Source organism: Lutra lutra, chromosome 10, assembly GCF_902655055.1.
Source record: "Lutra lutra chromosome 10, mLutLut1.2, whole genome shotgun sequence".
Taxonomy (NCBI): Eukaryota; Metazoa; Chordata; class Mammalia; order Carnivora; family Mustelidae; genus Lutra; species Lutra lutra.
This window is the reverse complement of record NC_062287.1, coordinates 71,656,121-71,673,751: the sequence shown is the minus strand read 5'-3', so window position 1 is coordinate 71,673,751 and position 17,631 is coordinate 71,656,121. Positions and strand designations below refer to the sequence as shown.

General features: G+C 45.4%; 1 protein-coding gene and 1 pseudogene across 13 annotated transcripts in view; one reads left to right on the top strand and one right to left on the bottom strand.

Annotated features, from left to right (window-relative positions):
* Nucleotides 1-17,631, top strand: part of PLEKHA7 (pleckstrin homology domain containing A7) — a 216,371-nt gene that overhangs the window by 109,054 nt on the left and 89,686 nt on the right. For all 13 annotated transcript variants that reach the window (XM_047747419.1, XM_047747418.1, XM_047747420.1 and 10 more), the window contains one exon: nucleotides 17,242-17,325. In XM_047747419.1, the coding sequence (XP_047603375.1) occupies nucleotides 17,242-17,325 (84 nt within the window). The remainder of the gene's footprint in view (nucleotides 1-17,241; nucleotides 17,326-17,631) is intronic.
* Nucleotides 7,818-7,949, bottom strand: LOC125080331 (uncharacterized; annotated as a pseudogene).

Genomic DNA, 17,631 nt, shown 5'->3' with positions numbered 1-17,631 from the left:
TCCCTTTTCTAGAAGTGAGATAGGCAGAGAGGACCCCTCCTGGACCGGATATCTGGAGTCCTTTTCCCTCCCTCTGCCCCCTGTAGCGAACGTGGAATGGTCCCTCTTCCCCGAGTCACGGAGGGATGCTGTGTGATTGGGCCTCTGGAGTCCCTTTGTCTGACACCACTGGGAGCAGACTCTTAAAGAGGTAGGTGGGAAATAGGCGTCCTGAGGAGGTGCTGCACAAGCAGGCCCAGAGGAAGCAGCCTTGGAGGCTGGACGGGTGCCCTCACCGGGACAGCTACAAGAGGCTCCTCCCGCTGGAATGTGGCTGGACTGCTTTATCCCTCACAACCCACTGACAGCTTTATCTTTTCTAAACAAAGACCCTGTGCTTTAATTCCTCATGGACATCATCTGGGCTCTGAGCTCAGGGGCAAAGCTAGCCTTCAGATCTGTGTACTGACCCTTTACAGCACACCCATTCGCATAATTGCTAAATGGTATGTTTCATGGGTTAATAGATTCATAAAACTGGAAAGGAACATAAGGGCATCTTGGCAGATTACAGACATGGGGTTGTGTTCTTTCTTTAGCAACATCTTGCCAAATGTGTTTTGGCTTGGGCTTGAAAACTTCCACCAATGAGAGGCAGCCAGCCAGTCTGATGTTCAGAAGTTACTCTGGCTTTGACATTGGTAGACACATAATTCCTTGAAAAATATGCTTCCCAGTGACTCCACCTACAGATCCTAGTTCTACCATGTTGGCCCTCAGGAAACAAATTGAATTACTCTTCTATATGATAGCCCTACAGAGATGATGACAGTTGTCCTGTGCCCTGAATCTTCCCAGACCATAAAACTCCTGTTGCTTTAGTGATGTGGCTTTGACCCATTCGTGCCCTTCACAGTCCTGGCTTGTCTCTCCTTTACCTTTTCACTCTGCCCAGTAGGTATGGTTACCAGAAGAAAACCCAATATTTGGATGTGGTCTGATCAGTTCAAGAAAGAACATTTTTTACCTCCTTTATTTTAGACCATTACATGGGTCCCAACCAAGATCCTACTAGCTTTGTGACTACTTTTCCATACTGTTGACTAGTTGGGTTTATAGTAAATCAGAGCCATTAAACTAATACTGTTTAGATTCTGTATTCTTTCCTAGGGCTGCCATGACAAGTTACACAGACTTAGTGGCTTAAAACATCAGAAGCTTATCCTTATAGTTCTGGAGAGAAGCCTGAAATCAAAGCATCAGCAGTATTGGTTTCTTCTGAAGGTTCTAAGGGAGAATCTGTTCCATGTTTCTCTCTTTGCTTCTGGTGGCTGCTGACAATTCTTGACATTCCTTAGCTTGTAGATGCTTTGCTTTGGTCTTTGCCTCTGTCTGCACATGGCCTTCTCCCCTGTGCATACTTTATATACCCCTTGAATCCAGACCAATGCCCTGGATTTCTGTGCAAGGTCTTTTGACTGGATAAAAGGATTCCCAGCTCTAAAATATATTTTTCATGCTTGTTAGGGAATATTAGGCACTGGTAGATGGATTTAGTTTAAGGCGGAAAATTAATTTTAAAACAATGTGTGTTTTTTTCATAATTCTTATTTCCAGGAAGCTAGTGTTAATTTACAGTAAGTAATCACAGTGACCTTGAGCAATTTGCTAACCTTCTCAGATCTCTGTTTCCTCATTTGTACAACAGAGATTGGATGAGGCAAGCTCTGTGTCATTTTTAGCTCTAAGACACTTAATACTGTGATTTCTGGAAAACGGGTTACTCTTTGTGACGAAAGGTTTCAAGTTGGTTTAATAAACTAAAAATGTGCAACTCTTGACTAAGAAGACAGATTATGATTCATGAATCTGAAAATCTGAAAAATTCTACCCTTTTGTTCACCTTTGAGAGGATGTAGAGACTGAGCTGTTTATTACATGTTCCCACCCTCTTCTTGGTTACTCACATAGCTTAAGATACTACAGGACTGGCTTCTATTTGGCTTTCAAATATTTGTTACATGAATGAATGAATATGTTTATGTCACACACTGTTATTGGGAACAAGTAATGCAATATCATCATTCCAGTCTGGTCATCCAGTAAGTGTGGGCCTTTTAAGATTTCTCCTGAAAATTACTATTGTTGTTATTATTCAAGGCCCCATACCCACCATGGGGGCTGAACTCACAACCCTGAGATTAAGAGTCGCATGTTCTACTGACTGAGCCAGCCAAGCATTCCCTGGAATATTATTTTTAAAAGATGGTGGCCATGTTTCAGAGTTGCTTTCTGGAGCAGTTTCCTTTTCTGTGAAGTAGGTGGCTGTGGAGGACTGGACTCCAGGGCTTGTGCTCTAAACACCACAGCAGAATGTGCATTTTTTGGGGTTGAGGGAGGTCTGTGATCTTGGCCTAGGCAGTACTTGGTCAGATGCTTTTCTGTTACAGCAGCCCCTACCTGTTTTCAGTGGCCTTGTGGGTGTCCCTAATGGGCTGCAGCCACTGGGGCCTCCCTTTAGATTCTTTAGGGACCTTTGTTGGCAGTGCCTCTCTGGGTTTTTCATTTTGTGGAAGAAACAGTCTGCTGAGTGGGGTCTTACATTTTCAGGAGTCCCTTCAGGGAAGGCTAAGGATGAGTTCATTTGCCATTATTGTTAGGAAGATTCTTCTAAGAATGTTTTTTGTGAGAAGGACATTTTGTGGCCTATTTTTGCTGCCTCCTTCCCCTCCTCCTCCTCTGCCTTCTTCTTCTTCTTAAGACTTTTATTTATTTACCTATTTATTTATTTGAGAGAGAGTGAGAGCGAGAGGGATTGGAGAACGAGAGGAAAAAGCAGACTCGCCACTGAGCAGGCAGCCCAATGCAGGACTCCATCCCTGGACCCTGAGATCCTGACCTGAGCCAAAGGCAGACACTCAACCAACTGAGCCGCTCAGGCGCCCTATTTTGGCCATCTTTTCTTTTAGTTCTTCCTCTTATACAAGAAATTTTCATTCTTTAAAATAGAGCTTCTTCCTAAAAGAAAAGTCTTCTCTAGAATCAGTAGTGGTGGTACAAAATGGGGTTGCAAACTCCATGTCTGTAGAGGCTTAGTGGATAACAAAAAAGCAGACTGTATTTATGCTTTCCAATTTGTTTTTGGAATACTTGGGCTACTCTGTTTACCTTGGGTTTTCCCCATTCTGGTTGAGATATGGGTATAAAGAAATTGCTTTCCTGTAGGAAAATTAGAAATACAGGTGTGATGATAAGTAGCACTAAGTGTACACCCTCAACACTGGGAATTGGTAGGGAGTGGTGGGGACCGCAGTGAACGTGAAGGGCCATTTCGCCTCTCACGGGCACCCAGCATTGCCCCAGTTTTGTTTTTTTCCAAAGCATGCTAGATTTTTATATGAAATGTTCCTGCTTTTAAACTTTGGCTCAATCGAAAAAAACTCTGAGTGGCTCAAAGAAAACTCATGTTGGGGACAAATTGGTTTGCATGTCATCAGTTTCAAAATTCTGTTAGGTGTGTGGGGCAGATTGACATTTCGGATGGCCTCCCAGGTCATCTCTGGCTATAGGCTGGTCTGGTCTGATCTGTTGTATGGGTCCTAAGGAAGCTGTGATGTGGAGAGATTGCTATGTTCATCCTTGCATATGGACATGGGGGAATCCAAGATACGCAAAGTAAAAGGCACGTTATAGAATAATATGTACAATTTCATTCTATTTGTTTAATTTTTTTCTAAAAAGAAATATAGGTAAAATTTTAAAAATGCGTAAAATGTTCATAAAAGCAAAAAATAAAGGATACTTAAGAAACTGGTAAAGGTGTTGCTTCTGAGATTGACACTGAATTGGACGCAGGAAGGGGAACTTCTGCTCCCCCCCCCCCATAATACAGAGTAATTTTTGGAAGGTAAAATGAAAAGAGTCGTTGGGATGTATGACAGTGTTGAGGAAGGATGGAAGCAGCATGGCCTGGAGTGATTAGGAAGGACTGTTGGAAGGAGTGGGGGCCTTGATGGTTGGGCAGAATCCATTAGGGAAGAGGATGACAGCAGCCAGAGCCTGGGGGTAGGAAAGCAGGTGTCTTGGGGACTGGGGAACAATTACATTTGGCAGGAGCTCTGGGTAGGGGGCTTTAGCAGTTAAGGAGGGTGTTGTATAGCAGGAGGCAATGGAATGTTTGCTGTGCTCCAGCACAATCCGCCTGGCAGCAAGGACGAGGGAGTTTGTAGGCAGGGCCATAGGGCAGGAGTCTCTCAGGTGGCCTCTTCTGGCTCCCAGGTAGCTGTCACTGATCTCTGCTAGGGTGTTGCCTGGCAAACGGGGTTTATACCTATACACCTGATGAATAAGCTCATGGCACTTCCTGTTCCTCCACTCCCAGAGTGTGGGCTTTGGAAGCTTGCCCACCTCTGTTGTTGCTTGGTGTGGTTCCTGTTCCTCTAAAGCCAGCATGTCTCTCCAGACATTTTGGAGGTTATGTAGAGCGACTGGCCATTGATTGAAGCGTAGCCACTTCAGAATGGGCCCGTCCTTTGGAGTCAGGGAGTTTGGAGCTTGAATTTTACCTTGCCACTTCCTGGTTATGTGGTCGTGGGATGGCACTTGATCCCTTTGGGCTCCAATATCCTCTGTGCAAAATGGAGATAGTATGATTTACCTTCTCAGTTGTTATACCTGGCAGGTTGATACCTTGCAAATAGATGTGCCTTCCTTTACTTTCATATTATGGTACCCAGTCTCACCTGTAGTTACATATCTATATTATTTATGTTTAGTATATGAAATATATACTTATCTGTATCTATTTATGACCATATCAGTCTACGCTGTTGGACTGTAAGCTCCTATTCATTGGGGATAATAGGTTCTAATCATTGCTTTACCTCAAAGCGCTCAGAGTGCTAAGTACATAGTAGGGCTAGGTAGATGTTGCGTGAGTAGAGTCTGTGTGGTTTAACCTACTCCAGTCTTTATAGCAATTGGCTTGTGATTGATTAGGATGTGTCTCTGGGCTAGGGCATATGTGTGTAGTTAAAACAAGTTTTGTCAAGCCAGATGCCCTTGTTAGGGTGATGTATCAGGATGGCTCGGGAGTCATTTATTATTTCGTTCCACATCTACGGTTTGTGGGCCTTGACATTCGTACAATTTAGGAGGTCTTCATTAAAATCATATGAAATGGCAGAAGGCCTGTGAATACAGCACTAGAACCCTTTCTAGGACCTTAGAAGGGACTTTTGGAATGAGGGGTGCCAATGCTTGAGCTTCAGGTAAACCATCTCTGTATTTCAGGATTCACAGAGCACTCACTGAAGGCCGTGGTAGGAGTTACAAAGGATAAGGAGATTTCTAAAAGGGGGGAAAATGGTGGCAATGAATACAAGTTTTAGTAAAACTGTCATCCCAAGCAGACTCAGAAGAAAATCCCTTGTATGTTTCTTTTCATTACGCAAATATCTGTTGAGCACCTACTCTGTGCCAGGCACTGTGTATGCCCTGGAACATAGCTGTGAAAACAGAAGTCCTTGTCCGGTGGAGCCTACATTTCAAGTGGTCCCCTCCATCAGGACCTGCAGACCTACTTAGATGGCAGTGAAGAGCCACAGTACTGATCTGCGGCTGTGGCAGTAAAGGCACTTCACTGCCTTTATTTCCCTTTCTGATACCTCTCCCTTCTCTTTCCAGGCCTGTTCTGAGAGGGAGAGCCACATGGTTCAGCCTATGCTAATCCTAAGCCATCCTAAGCAGCGACAAAAGACTCCTAGACAGTTCCCTGGGGGAGTGGGGATGGCGGCTTGGGACTGCTCAGGCCCCTCCCTGCCCTGCCTGTGGGACAGAGTGATAAAGGAGCCATTACCTTCCCATTAAAGTCTCTGTTTTAGGGCTTATTTCAGCCACAGAGGTAGTCCAGCAAAACTGAAGGAGCAATTCATTCAGACTCCAGAGCCCATAAACGGAGGCGTTTCCTATGTCCTGCTTCCCGAGGGGCGGCCAGCCCCATAGTCTCCAAGAAGAACGGCGGAGTCAGGAGATGTGAAGTGACTGCCTCGCTGTTTACCCCCAGCCCGTGCTCCACTTGGCCACAGCGGGGCGGAGACTCAGAGCTGGAGTTGTGTTCCTGCCTCGTTGCCAGTTTTTGCGTGGGGGTTGGGGAAGAGGGAGAATGAATGAGTAGGAGCAAGTGGCGGCTGGATTTGTAACACCTTCGGAAGCAGCTGCTGGAGAACCGAAATTGAGAGTAGGCGGGTGGGGAGCCTCCGCCTCACCTCTTGCAGGCAGCTGGGCCCTCCTTCCCTGTGTGACCAGAACCCAGGTTTTCATAAGGCCAAGGCTGGGGAAGAAGACACAGTCCTTCTGAACATGGAGCTCAAGGAGAGAGCGAGTGCGTGTGCCACCTTTCCCGGCAAGCTGGGGAGAGCAGGTTAGTCCTGTCCGGGCTTCACAGGGACTCCGTTTACTGCGATGTATTCTGATTCATGAAAGTCAGATAATGGACAGAAGGGGGGTTTCGATGGCTTGGTTGGGAGTGCCAACCAAAAACAGTCCAATTTAACTGAGAATAAATAGGACGAAAGTATCATTAAGTACACCTCCTTGATGTGATTACAAAGGATTCTCTGTTGGCAAGTGAGATCAGGCAGACAGTGTTCTGCCTCGTTCCTTTGTGTTTCAGTTATGTTGTAGTGTTGCTCCGGCTCAGTCCGTGGCTCGGCCAGGAGTCAGAGATGAACCCCAGTGTCTCAGGGCGTGATTGTTGGAAGATCTCTACAATGTCACTTGGTCCATCCTTCTCATTTTACCCTGGAACCTGACTTACTAAACAGAAGCACAGAACCGGGTATTCTCTGAGGTTGAAAATGATTCCTGTGAAGTTTGAAAACTTCTGTAGCGTGCGTATCCCTGACTCAGCACGGCGCGCTGGGGAGGCCGTTTTTCTTGGGCTGGGCTTTCTGAACGTTTGAGGCCTGACCCAGTGGGGGACAGAAGTGGGGCTGAAGGCAGGTGCCTACTGATCTTAAAGGACTTTTTCTGGTGGGCAAGTTCCTTAAATAGACGTTTAAACAGGAGGCTGGGTAGAGTGCCTTAATTCAAAAGGGAGAAAATGTGTTCTTGAGCCGCTGCCCTATGGCAGGCTAATCATACTGGCATTTGCAGTACGGAAAAGGGCAAAACAGCTCTATCCGTGGGGAGTTTCCGGGCCAGCAAAAGCAGACTCTAACAAGCACTAAACGTGCAGTGCTATAGGCCAGGCCCATTATCCGCGCTCTTCAAAACGATCTGAGAGGTTGGGATTGTCTTCTCGTTGGGCAGATAGAGAATCCAGCACTCAGAAAGGTCAGTCATTCATTCAAGGTCGTGCACTGCCAAGTGTGCAGCAGAGCTGGGGTTTGAGCTGCAGTCGTCCTGACTCTGAACAACAGGCTGGGGTTCATGCTTGGCAGCCTTCATGTGGCCTCTGCATTGGACGCATGAGAGAACCTAAGACCCAGAGAGGCTGAGTGTTTGCTGGGGGTGTGGAACTGGTAGTGACAATGCTGTACCTCGGCTCCTAGTACCTTGATTCTCTGCTAACCTTCTTCAAAAAAAAAAAAAAAAAAAAAGAGCAGGAGGCTATCTGGGTTTGCTTTCCTCATTCTGTCAGGAGCTTGGTTTTAATCTTTTCATGGTTCTTGAGGTCCTGTGAAGTAAAAATTAAAACTCCCTGTTAACCACGTAGGACTCTTAAGGGCCCCATGTGGGAGCTCAGGAAGAAGGCAGGTCTTATACTTGGGTTAGTGGGTCAGGAAAGGTAATTTATGAAATGAGTTGGCCACTGAGTGGATCTGAAAACATCTGGAGCACCTGATGAAATGTAGAGCTTTTCAAATCATGCTAGCAGACTTGAGTCTGTTGAATCCAGAGTTTACAATTAGCAATAATCGCGCCTCGGATAAACCTCATTGGCTACGATACTGCCACTGCGCAAAGCTGAATCCAGAGTTTAGAAAGCACAGCTTTCTTTGCAAGATATGTGAGCTTTGAGTTTGCTCAGTTAATTCTGTGACTGCTTTATGCCCAGCTCGGTCTGTGCCAGGCTCTGCCCTTTTAACGCCTTCGGGTGAGGAGAGCAGGGACTGACTGTTCAGGTTTGGCTGGATTTCAGTGTCTCTGCTTAATTGGGTGTGTGAGTGAAAGCCAGGTGTGGACAGCGTGGGAGTGGGGAAAGCCGTTCTTTGGTTTGTGCCATGCTCCTCAGGGCTGCTCAGTGTTTCCACTGCACGTAGGAGCCTTTATCAGGCCTGCAGACCCCTCTCTCCCCCACTCTCTCTGGAGGAGTCTTGACAGGTTGGGCTGCAGTGATCAGGAAATGAGGTGGGTTATGCACCTGAAAGTGATGTTTGTGCTCAGGCTGTTGAGATAAAGGAGTTCAAGTGCCTGCTCCCTAGGTATTACTGTTCTGTGCTGCAGGAGATCCATGAGAAATAAGTGAATGATGGTTTCCAGCCCTCCAGGAACTTGGGCTCCCGATGGAGGGGGCGGGGGAGGAGAACAAACACACATGAAGTAAGCAGAGAGCAATATACGAGAGAGCATATAATCAGTCCCCAAATTGTAGGTTTCGTAGCAAATACTCTCCAGTTCACAAAAGGGAGATACAGGTGATGTTTGTATTATCCTCCTATGTGTTTTTAATCACGCAGTAATTTCCTCTCGGGTGTTTGCATTCCATTCTTTGATTCTCTGTTTGAGTGTATTACCCTCCTTTGTTTGCGGGGGGTGTTCAGGGGAGAGCTGATTTCTCCAAATTATATTGTAACACAGTTGGGAGAGAGCCGAGGATGAAGCGTTCTTGGCATGTTGGTGTCTCATCCTTCTTTCTTTTGTCATTAAGAAGGGAAGCCACTGCCCTCTGATGACTTACGACCATTTAGATTTTTGTCTCTTTGGTACTTTTGCCCAGGACTTCTTTCTGTAGGGGTTAGCTAGTGTATTTAGACTCGTGGCCTCACTTTAAGGTAGAAGCCTCTTTAGTCGTTTTTCATTCATTCATTCAACAAATATAACAGTGCCAGACACTGGTATAAGCCGACAAGGGCAGTGAAGAGACAGGCAAGCTCCAGGCTCTCCTGGAATATACATATTAGGGAGACTGACAATAGTCAGAACACATGAGTAAGAGAAATGACAGTCATAGTGAATATAGGGTGACATGATATGAAGTGACTGGGAGCCTACTTCTGTGGGTGGTTGGGCAGGGCTCTGAGGTGGTGATAGTTGTGCCAAGGTGAATGATAAAGAGCCAGTTATGCGAGTATGAGAAAAAGAGCTTCCAGGTGGAAAGGCTAGCTAGTATAGAGGTTGTTAAGTTGGAAATAGCTTAGTCTTCAAGGAGCAGAAAGTTGGCCAGGGTGGCTGGGGAGGGATGGAGAAGGAGAGAAGACGTCCATTGTACAAGAAGGTGATGTGGGTGGTCAGGGTCAAGTCACCTAGAGTCAAGCCAAGGCAAAGAGCTTGAATTTTACTCTGTGCTGAGGAGCTGTTGCAAGGTTTAAGGGAGGAATGTGACTTGATTTAATTTCCATTTGAAGAGACCCATCAGGCTTCCCATGAGGAGAGTGGGTGGTACAGAGGCCAGGGAGAGAGCAGTTAGGCTAGAGATGATTGGGTGCTGGCTATAGGACTGGAGAGAAAGGGGTGCATTCAGAGATGTCTTGGAGATAGAGGCACCAGGGCTTGCTAACGTAGTGTGTGAGGAAGTTACTGTGAAGCAGGGAATGGAGAGCGACTCCCAGGTTGCTGGGTTGTGATGCTGTTAATGGAAATAGAGAAACCTGCAGAAGGAATACTGGGTTTGGTCGGAGTTGGGGGAGGAGGCTTATTTTGTTTCTGCCCTGTTAAAATGTGGATTACTAGTAGTCATTGCAATGGTCAAGGAGCATGGTCAGGTTTAGCAAACATCAACTCAGTACCTTCAGTGTGCCAGGCATTGTGTGAGTATCCTCACAACTCTTGGGAAGGATATTATCACTATTCCCTGTTTGCAAATGGAAGCACTAAGGCTTAGTGAGGTGAGATGGCTTGCTCAGTTTGAACCCAGGTCTTCTGACGCTGGGGCTCAGGGCAGACACTGAAGGAGGCTGGCTAGTGTGCAGTGTTGATGGCTTTCACTTGAGAAGAGAGGATGGGGACCCTATGTTGGCTCATCAAGGCCCAATTCCGATGATTTCTGAAGGAGGGCCTGACAGAGGAATGCCCATGTGCAAGGAGCTGTTGAAAATCTTGACATTTCCAAAATAGTGCAAGCTCTAAAGACCATTTCAGTAAGATTCTCAGTCCCTTTAGGAAACGCCACATGAACAACAGTGACACTTTGTACAAACAAGCCATTTTATAAAAGTGTTAAATAAAATAAAAGGAACTTGAGGGTGTTGAGGGAAGGTAAAGATGCTACTTCAGCCTTTGAGTGCCACCTTTTTACTCTGTGTCCCAAGTAGGAACTGAAGAAGATAGGGAGGCAATTTCTTCTGTTCTTGGAGTTTCGGTGACCAATTTAGGGACCTAAGTAGAAGCATTACTAGGTTACCCACAGTCCTTGGTTTTCTTGAGACCTGGGATTCAAACAGTCAGTGCCTTAACAAGCCTGGAGGCAGAGCTGAACATGGCATCAGGCCTGCGAGGTGACAGTCTTGCCTCATTAGGGGAACCAGACTGGGAAGCCTGAGGGGCCAGAGGGGCAGATGCTGCTGGGCATACCAATGAGAAAAGCCTTGATAGAGTCCCTCCGTAGACGTTCCAGCTGGATCCTTTTCTTACATTTTAAGCTGTTCTCTTTATAGTGGGGCCAGATAAGAGCTCATGCTGACTGTGTGGGTTTGTCCCACACTCAGCATACCAATACCACCGCTGTTGGAAAACCAGATTGATCAGGGTGCTCTGACCTCCGCTCGTGAGCACCATTCACATAACTCCAGAACTTCTTGCTATGCCCAAAGGAATTGCCAGGCTAAGTAATTGGAACCCTTACTTATGTTTAACCGATCAGAATCTCACTGCTCACATTATGGTCAAAATCTGTATGAATGGAAAATTAATCTTGCAGAAATGCTGCAAGAAACTATAGGACTCATTTACATCTCGACTAGTCCTGTCAGTGGTTTTACGTGTGCTCCTCCTTATTTTAAGCTCAAATTGGTTTCCACTGCTCCCTGGTCCTAACTCTGTCTTGTGAAATCTCTTCTGTTTGCTGTTGGATCTCTTTAGGGCCTAGCCCAAGTCCTTCCAGACCCTGGGCTTGTGAAGATGTGCTTATTTATGGGGATGGTTATGTGTGGCCAGCCTTCAGGGGGTAATCCTTCCCTGTAACCTTTTTTGTACCCTAGTCCTCTCCCAGGTGAGACCAGCTGACATTCGACTTAGAGTGGGTATTCCCAGGAGGAAGGGCAGGATCTGAAAATAAAGCCTAGCTTGTGTTTTACTTCATTTGCCAAGTTACTTTCTAGTAGTCTGAAGAGAAACAGAAGCCCTTGTATGGAGGAAAGAACATTTCTGTGTTCCCTTGAAACTGGCCACCTGGCTCCCAGCCGGGCCATCTCCATCGCTCCCAAGAAGCAAGGTAGCAATTCAGGTTTACGAACAGGTATTTCAGGGGATTTGTCTGTGCCTGCTAAATGTTTCTTGAGACAGGGTGATAGGACATGAGATTCTTCATGGATTTTAGAAAATCAGGAAATGGAGCAGGGTGGGGGCTTTTGGCCTGAGGTCAGGGACAGCAGGTAAAGCTGGAGGACTTTGCAATCTCCAAACGAGTGTGGGGATCCTGCATTTACTATACAGCCTTTGTTTGGTGAGGGTGAGCTTGCATTAGGAGAAGGAGACCAGAAGGGTGGTGGTGTGCAGGAATGCAGAAGTCGACTGTCATTGTGGGCAAGTCATCTACCCTTCCCGGGTCTCAATTTCCTCACCTGTGGTCTGGTGTGATGAAACACAGCCTGCCATACTGGGGGTTTGGGAAGACCGAATTAAATAACCCAATACCTAACACTTCTTTTACTCAAAAAAGGGCTGAACCAGAAGCTCTGTGTGCTGGGCGAGCTTGATCAGAAACGACCCTATCGTAAGGCCTCCGTATTCAGGAGGTATTATTCTGGTTTATCTCTTTTCTCAGTGTATGAGTCCTTCCCCCCCCCCCCTTAGTTTAGTGTTCCAGGAACATCACGGAACCCAGATCATCAGTTTCCTTATGTGTAATGTGGGAGTAAAATTTCAGCCCTGCTTATCTCAGAGGATACTTGGGAGAGTCAGCTATAGTGATGAATACGACCAAACTTGAAGCTTCATGGAAATTCAGGGAATTTTTTTGTCAAAAAGGGCAGCATCTATATGAAGGAAGAAAGGTTGGGGAGCTGCCTCCAGATCTGATAAAAAAACAGCCTTTTTTTTTTTTTAAACTGGCTATTAACATTCATTCATTCATTCATTCATTCATTTATTAGCATGTAACGTATTGTTTGCCCCAGAGGTACAGGTCTGTGAATCATCAGGCTTACGCATTTCACAGCACTCACCATAGCACATATCCTCCCCAATGTCCATCACCCAGCCACCCTATCCCTATCCCCCCACACCCCCCCCCCCCCGCAACCTTCAGTTTGTTTCATGTGATTAAGAGTCTCTTTTATGGTTTGTTTCCCTCCTGATCCCATCTTGTTTCATTTTTTCCTTCCCTACCCCCCAGGACCCTCCGCCCTGCCTCTCAAATTCCTCATATCAGGGAGATCATATGATAATTGTCTTTCTCTGATTGACTTATTTCGCTTAGCATAATACTCTCTAGTTTCATCCACGTCATTGCAAATGGCAAGATTTCATTTCTTTTGATGGCTGCATAGTAGTCCACTGTGTGTGTGTGTGTGTGTGTGTGTAAATATATATCACATCTTTTTTTTTTTTAAATACTATCTTGTGTCATCGGAATTTTAAGTGCGTCAGTAGAGCTGATTTTTTTTTGTTTGTTTTTTAGTTTATTTATTTGACAGAGAGAGAGAGATCACAAGTAGGCAGAGAGGCAGGCAGAGAGAGAGAGAGGAAGAGGAAGCAGGCTCCCCGCTGAGCAGAGAGCCGGATGGAGGGCTCGATCCCAGGACCCCGAGACCATGACCTGAGCCGAAGGCAGAGACCCAACCCCTTGAGCCACCCAGGCACCCCTATCACATCTTTATCCATTCATCTCTTGATGGACATCTAGGTTCTTTCCATAGTTTGGCTATTGTGAACATTGCTGCTATGAACATTTGGGTGCATGTGCCCCTTCGGATCACTACATTTGTATCTTTAGGGTAAATACCCAGTAGTGCGATTGCTGGGTCATAGGGAAGCTCTATTTTCAACTTTTTGAGGACACTCCATACTGTTTTCCAGAGTGGCTACACCAGCTTGCATTCCCACCAACAGTGTAGGGGGGCTTCCCTTTCTCCGCATCCTCGCCAACACCTGTCATTTCCTGGCTAGTTAATTTCAGCCGTTCTGACTGGTGTGAGGTGGTATCTTATTGTGGTTTTGATTTCTATTTTCCTGATGCCGAGTGATGCTGAGTACTTCTTCTGTGTCTAAAACAGCTATATTTTTGTCCACTTTAAAAATCCATGTATCTTCTAATGTTAGAATGTAAACTTCATCTTAGTGTCTAAATCTTTCAGTTCAGGATTTGTTTCCCAAAACTCTAGGCTTATTTAAGCTGGTATAAGTTGGGTGTGGGGAGCCCAGGAGTTGCTATCCAGGTCATGCAGCATATATGAAGAGGTTGCTGGATGCTGGGTGCTGCTCTGGGCATAGAGAAGATCCACTCTTTGTGCACATGAGATATCCTCCTGGCTGACCTTGGATTAGGACCAAAGGTTGTTTGGGAACTACTGAGTGCCACATAGGTGTTGTCATTCAGAACTTTGGCTCAGGCACAATAGAAGGAGGGAGGTGCGGAGGAAGAGAGAAGGGGAGTAGCAGTGGATGAGATGCTGTTTTTCTGATGCTTTGTCTTCAGGGATTTCTGGTTGTGGCCAGGAACCCATGAGCCCCGTAGACTCCTAAGGAAAGGGGACAGCAAGTTATTATGCAAAAAGATTATTGGATCTAGAAATAGAAGACCAGGATTTATGTTCCTGTCTTATCACTTACTGATGATGTTATCTTGAGCAAGTCACTTAACCTCTCTGAGCCATTTCCTCATTCATATAATGGGGGTCGATGGTGGTAATAGCTAAGAGGCATAAGGAAAGGTTTTGTAGACTGTAGAGTCCTTGAGAAGTAACAGTGGATCATGGTGTTGTTGCTTCATTATTAAGCCTGTTATGAGCAGGGTTTTTTGTTTTTTTCCTTCAGGTAGAAATGAGGCAGGCTTTGTTTGTAATTCCCTGGTGAATGCAGAGCTGGGAAGAAAGAAAGAAAGAAAGAGAGAGAGAGAGAGAGGCGGAAGCTGGGTGTAAATAAATCCTAACCCGTGAACATGGTGCAAGGATTTCTGGACCAGGTGTTAGTGGGGTCCGGTTCTCATCCTTATCTGGATGCCTGTGCCTTAACTCTGCTTTTTGTGACGATCAGGCTGCTGTCTGCCAGATGGAGTCCTGGGATTCCATGGGCTTGCTTCAAACCTGGGAATTTGGAAGCTGGAGTGGTTGGGAGGGATGAAAGGTTGGGGGTGGTGGTGGTGGTGGTACACAATCACAGGGCCACGGAGCAACCTGGTTTTGATGGCTTGGACTGCTTCACATTTGGCTTATCAGCAGTCAGGCTGCTCTGAACTCAGTGCCAGCTCACCCCAGCCATGGAACTCAGGACACTCTGGCCAGACCCCAGGGCAGAGTAAGAAAAACCTTGTGGGTGAAGAGAGTTTTTTCTTTTTTAACCTTATACTATTCTCATTAAGCCTACTAATCTCTGGGGTGGCCCCATGCTTAGTTTGGAGATAGGCTAATACTTTAACACTAGCAAAATGAGATGATGTATTGACTCTGACAGTGAAAGCATTTTAACGATCTGTATTAGGGGCTCTAAAAAATGACCATGCCCTTTGATTAAATAATTTTACCTCTGGGAGCTTAACCCAAGGAAATAATTGGAATTGCAGGAAGAGTCTGTACTAAAAGATGTATAGTGCATCTAAAATATCCAGCATCAGATGAATGGAAATCTTTCTAGAATGTAAGCACGAATGGAGTAAGGACTTCTTGTTCACTCTGTATCTCTGGCACCTAAAACAGCGCCTGGCCCACAGATGGCCGATGAACATGTTTTATATGGTTATAGACAAAAAAATTTACATCCATAGGATAAAACTCTGACTGGTTTCACCTATCTGGACATAGAGCATTCCTATGAAACATTTTGTAAGACGGAATGATGTAAGGCAAATCAGATTACTATAATTTATATGGAAAAAATTTTGAGCACTCTCAGACTCCCAAAATAACCTCTTAGGCTTTTCTGATATCTTAGGACACGTTTTGTTAATAGATACACAAAATAAATTGAGATAAAACACAGCTGCTCCCAGACGCCCTTCAAAACCCTGGCAACTTGGGACGCCTGGGTGGCTCAGTTGGTTAAGCAGCTGCCTTCGGCTCAGGTCCTGATCCCAGCGTCCTGGGATCGAGTCCCGCATCGGGCTCCTTGCTCGTCAGGGAACCTGCTTCTCCCTCTGCCTCTGCCTGCCATTCTGTCTGCCTGTGCTTGCTCTCTCTCCCTCTCTCTCTCTGACAAATAAATAAATAAAATCTTTAAAAAAAAAAAACAAAAAACCCTGGCAACTTGATGCTGAGATGCTGGTGTTGTTCTCTGGTAGGGAGCTTGGGGGCGCCACTCGCTGCTTGCCTCCGTGAGGATTCCCTGCAAAACAAACGCTGAATGCTTTTTGCTTTTCAACTTTTTTTTTTCTGAAAGCAAAAATTCCTCTTCACATTTCTTTCAGTTAGTGAAAACACGTACTAATATAGGTCTTTCCTAAAAATGAAGTGTCATAACATGAACTTCCAAAAAGGAGAGGGAGGGGGCAAACATGGATTCAGCTATTTCAAATAAAGAAGTCTTAAGGACAGCAAATTGTCTATGTGACTAGGATGTGAAAAGGGCAGGAGACAGATTTCTAAATACAGCAAAATCATAATCTTTTAGTAGAGGGAAAAACTAGGGAAGGAGAAGATACTCAGGTATATCTGTATGTAAGTGATGAGATAATGGGTGACATTTTTTCTTTTTATATTTTCTTTTTTTTTTTTAAAGATTTTATTTATTTATTTGACAGAGAGAAATCACAAGTAAGCAGAGAGGCAGGCAGAGAGAGAGGAGGAAGCAGGCTCCCTGCTGAGCAGAAAGCCCGATGTGGGGTTCAAACCCAGGACCTGGGATCATGACCTGAGCCGAAGGCAGCGGCTTAACCCACTGAGCCACCCAGGCGCCCCTCTTTTTATATTTTCTAAAATTTCTAAAAGGACTGGTTCTTTGATTGGGGGAAAACACTTTAATATAAATCATATTCTTTGAGGGGGGGAAGAAAATGACTTTAGATTAGTTTATTTATCGAGCAAACCAGCAGCCTTTAGAGCCCTCTCCTCCTTTCTTTCAAAGAACCAGGCAGCCTTTGTGAATACACAAAACACCTACACACTTTGGTTGTGTCTGTTGGCTTGGCATGGAAGCTGATCCCTTCTAACTTCAAAAGGGTGATAGAAACCCCACAGTGTTGAAATTGTGCAGGTCACGTTGCAGAGACATGCCCGTACATTTATATCCCATCATTGAAGCGAAGGTATTTTGTAGTAGGGAGAAGAATTTTAAGAAGATAGATTTTTCTGGGTGGGTGGTTAATTCTTGGAATTCTTTCCCTGGTTCATGGTTTTGGGAAGCTGTTGAAAGTGCTGTCTACTTTCTTTCATTCTTGTTTTAGCTCGTGCCATCGTAAAGTAACTTGCTTCTGAGCAGTTTGGTCTGTCGGAATAAGGACTTCACGGAATGTCTCTCGAAGATGCAATGTTCTCTTGCAGCCAAGGCTTTCCTAGAATTAAAATCCCTGTGTCTTAGGTGGGCTTGGGCACCTGAGCTGAAAGTTTTTGTTTTTCAGTGCAACTGGGTCTTGACGTATGAAGTGCATCTTTGAAGAAAGACCCGCTCTCTCTCCCTGGGAGGAATCTGTGCTGATCAGGGGTCCTCAGACATTACTGATCTGTTGTTGTGTCTGCAAGCCTTCCCATTCCCATGACTTCTCATTCATTATCTCTCTTTCTTTCTCTTTAGCCATAACCAACAGACCACAGCATTCAGGCATCCTGTGAGTGGGCAGTTTTCGCCAGAAAATAGCGAATTTATTCTTCAAGAAGAGTAAGTACTTCTATGTATTCTCCTTTTCCAGGCAGAGTTTGGGAGCTTAAAGGCATTGGCTCAAAACAGAGCTTGTTGGACTATTTTCTGTCCCAGATAGAGGGACTTGGAGTGGGATGGTTGATTCAAAGTGGAATGCAAGAATTTTGTTTTTCAATCTCCAGACTTCTCTCAGTGGGAAGATGTGGAAGTGTGGAGATGACCCAGGTTTGTGCCATGACTGGTACTATCAGAGCCTCTTGCAAACTCCCTTTCCCCTGAATGACCCCCACCCTCCTCAAGTATCATCTAACACACTAGCTGTGC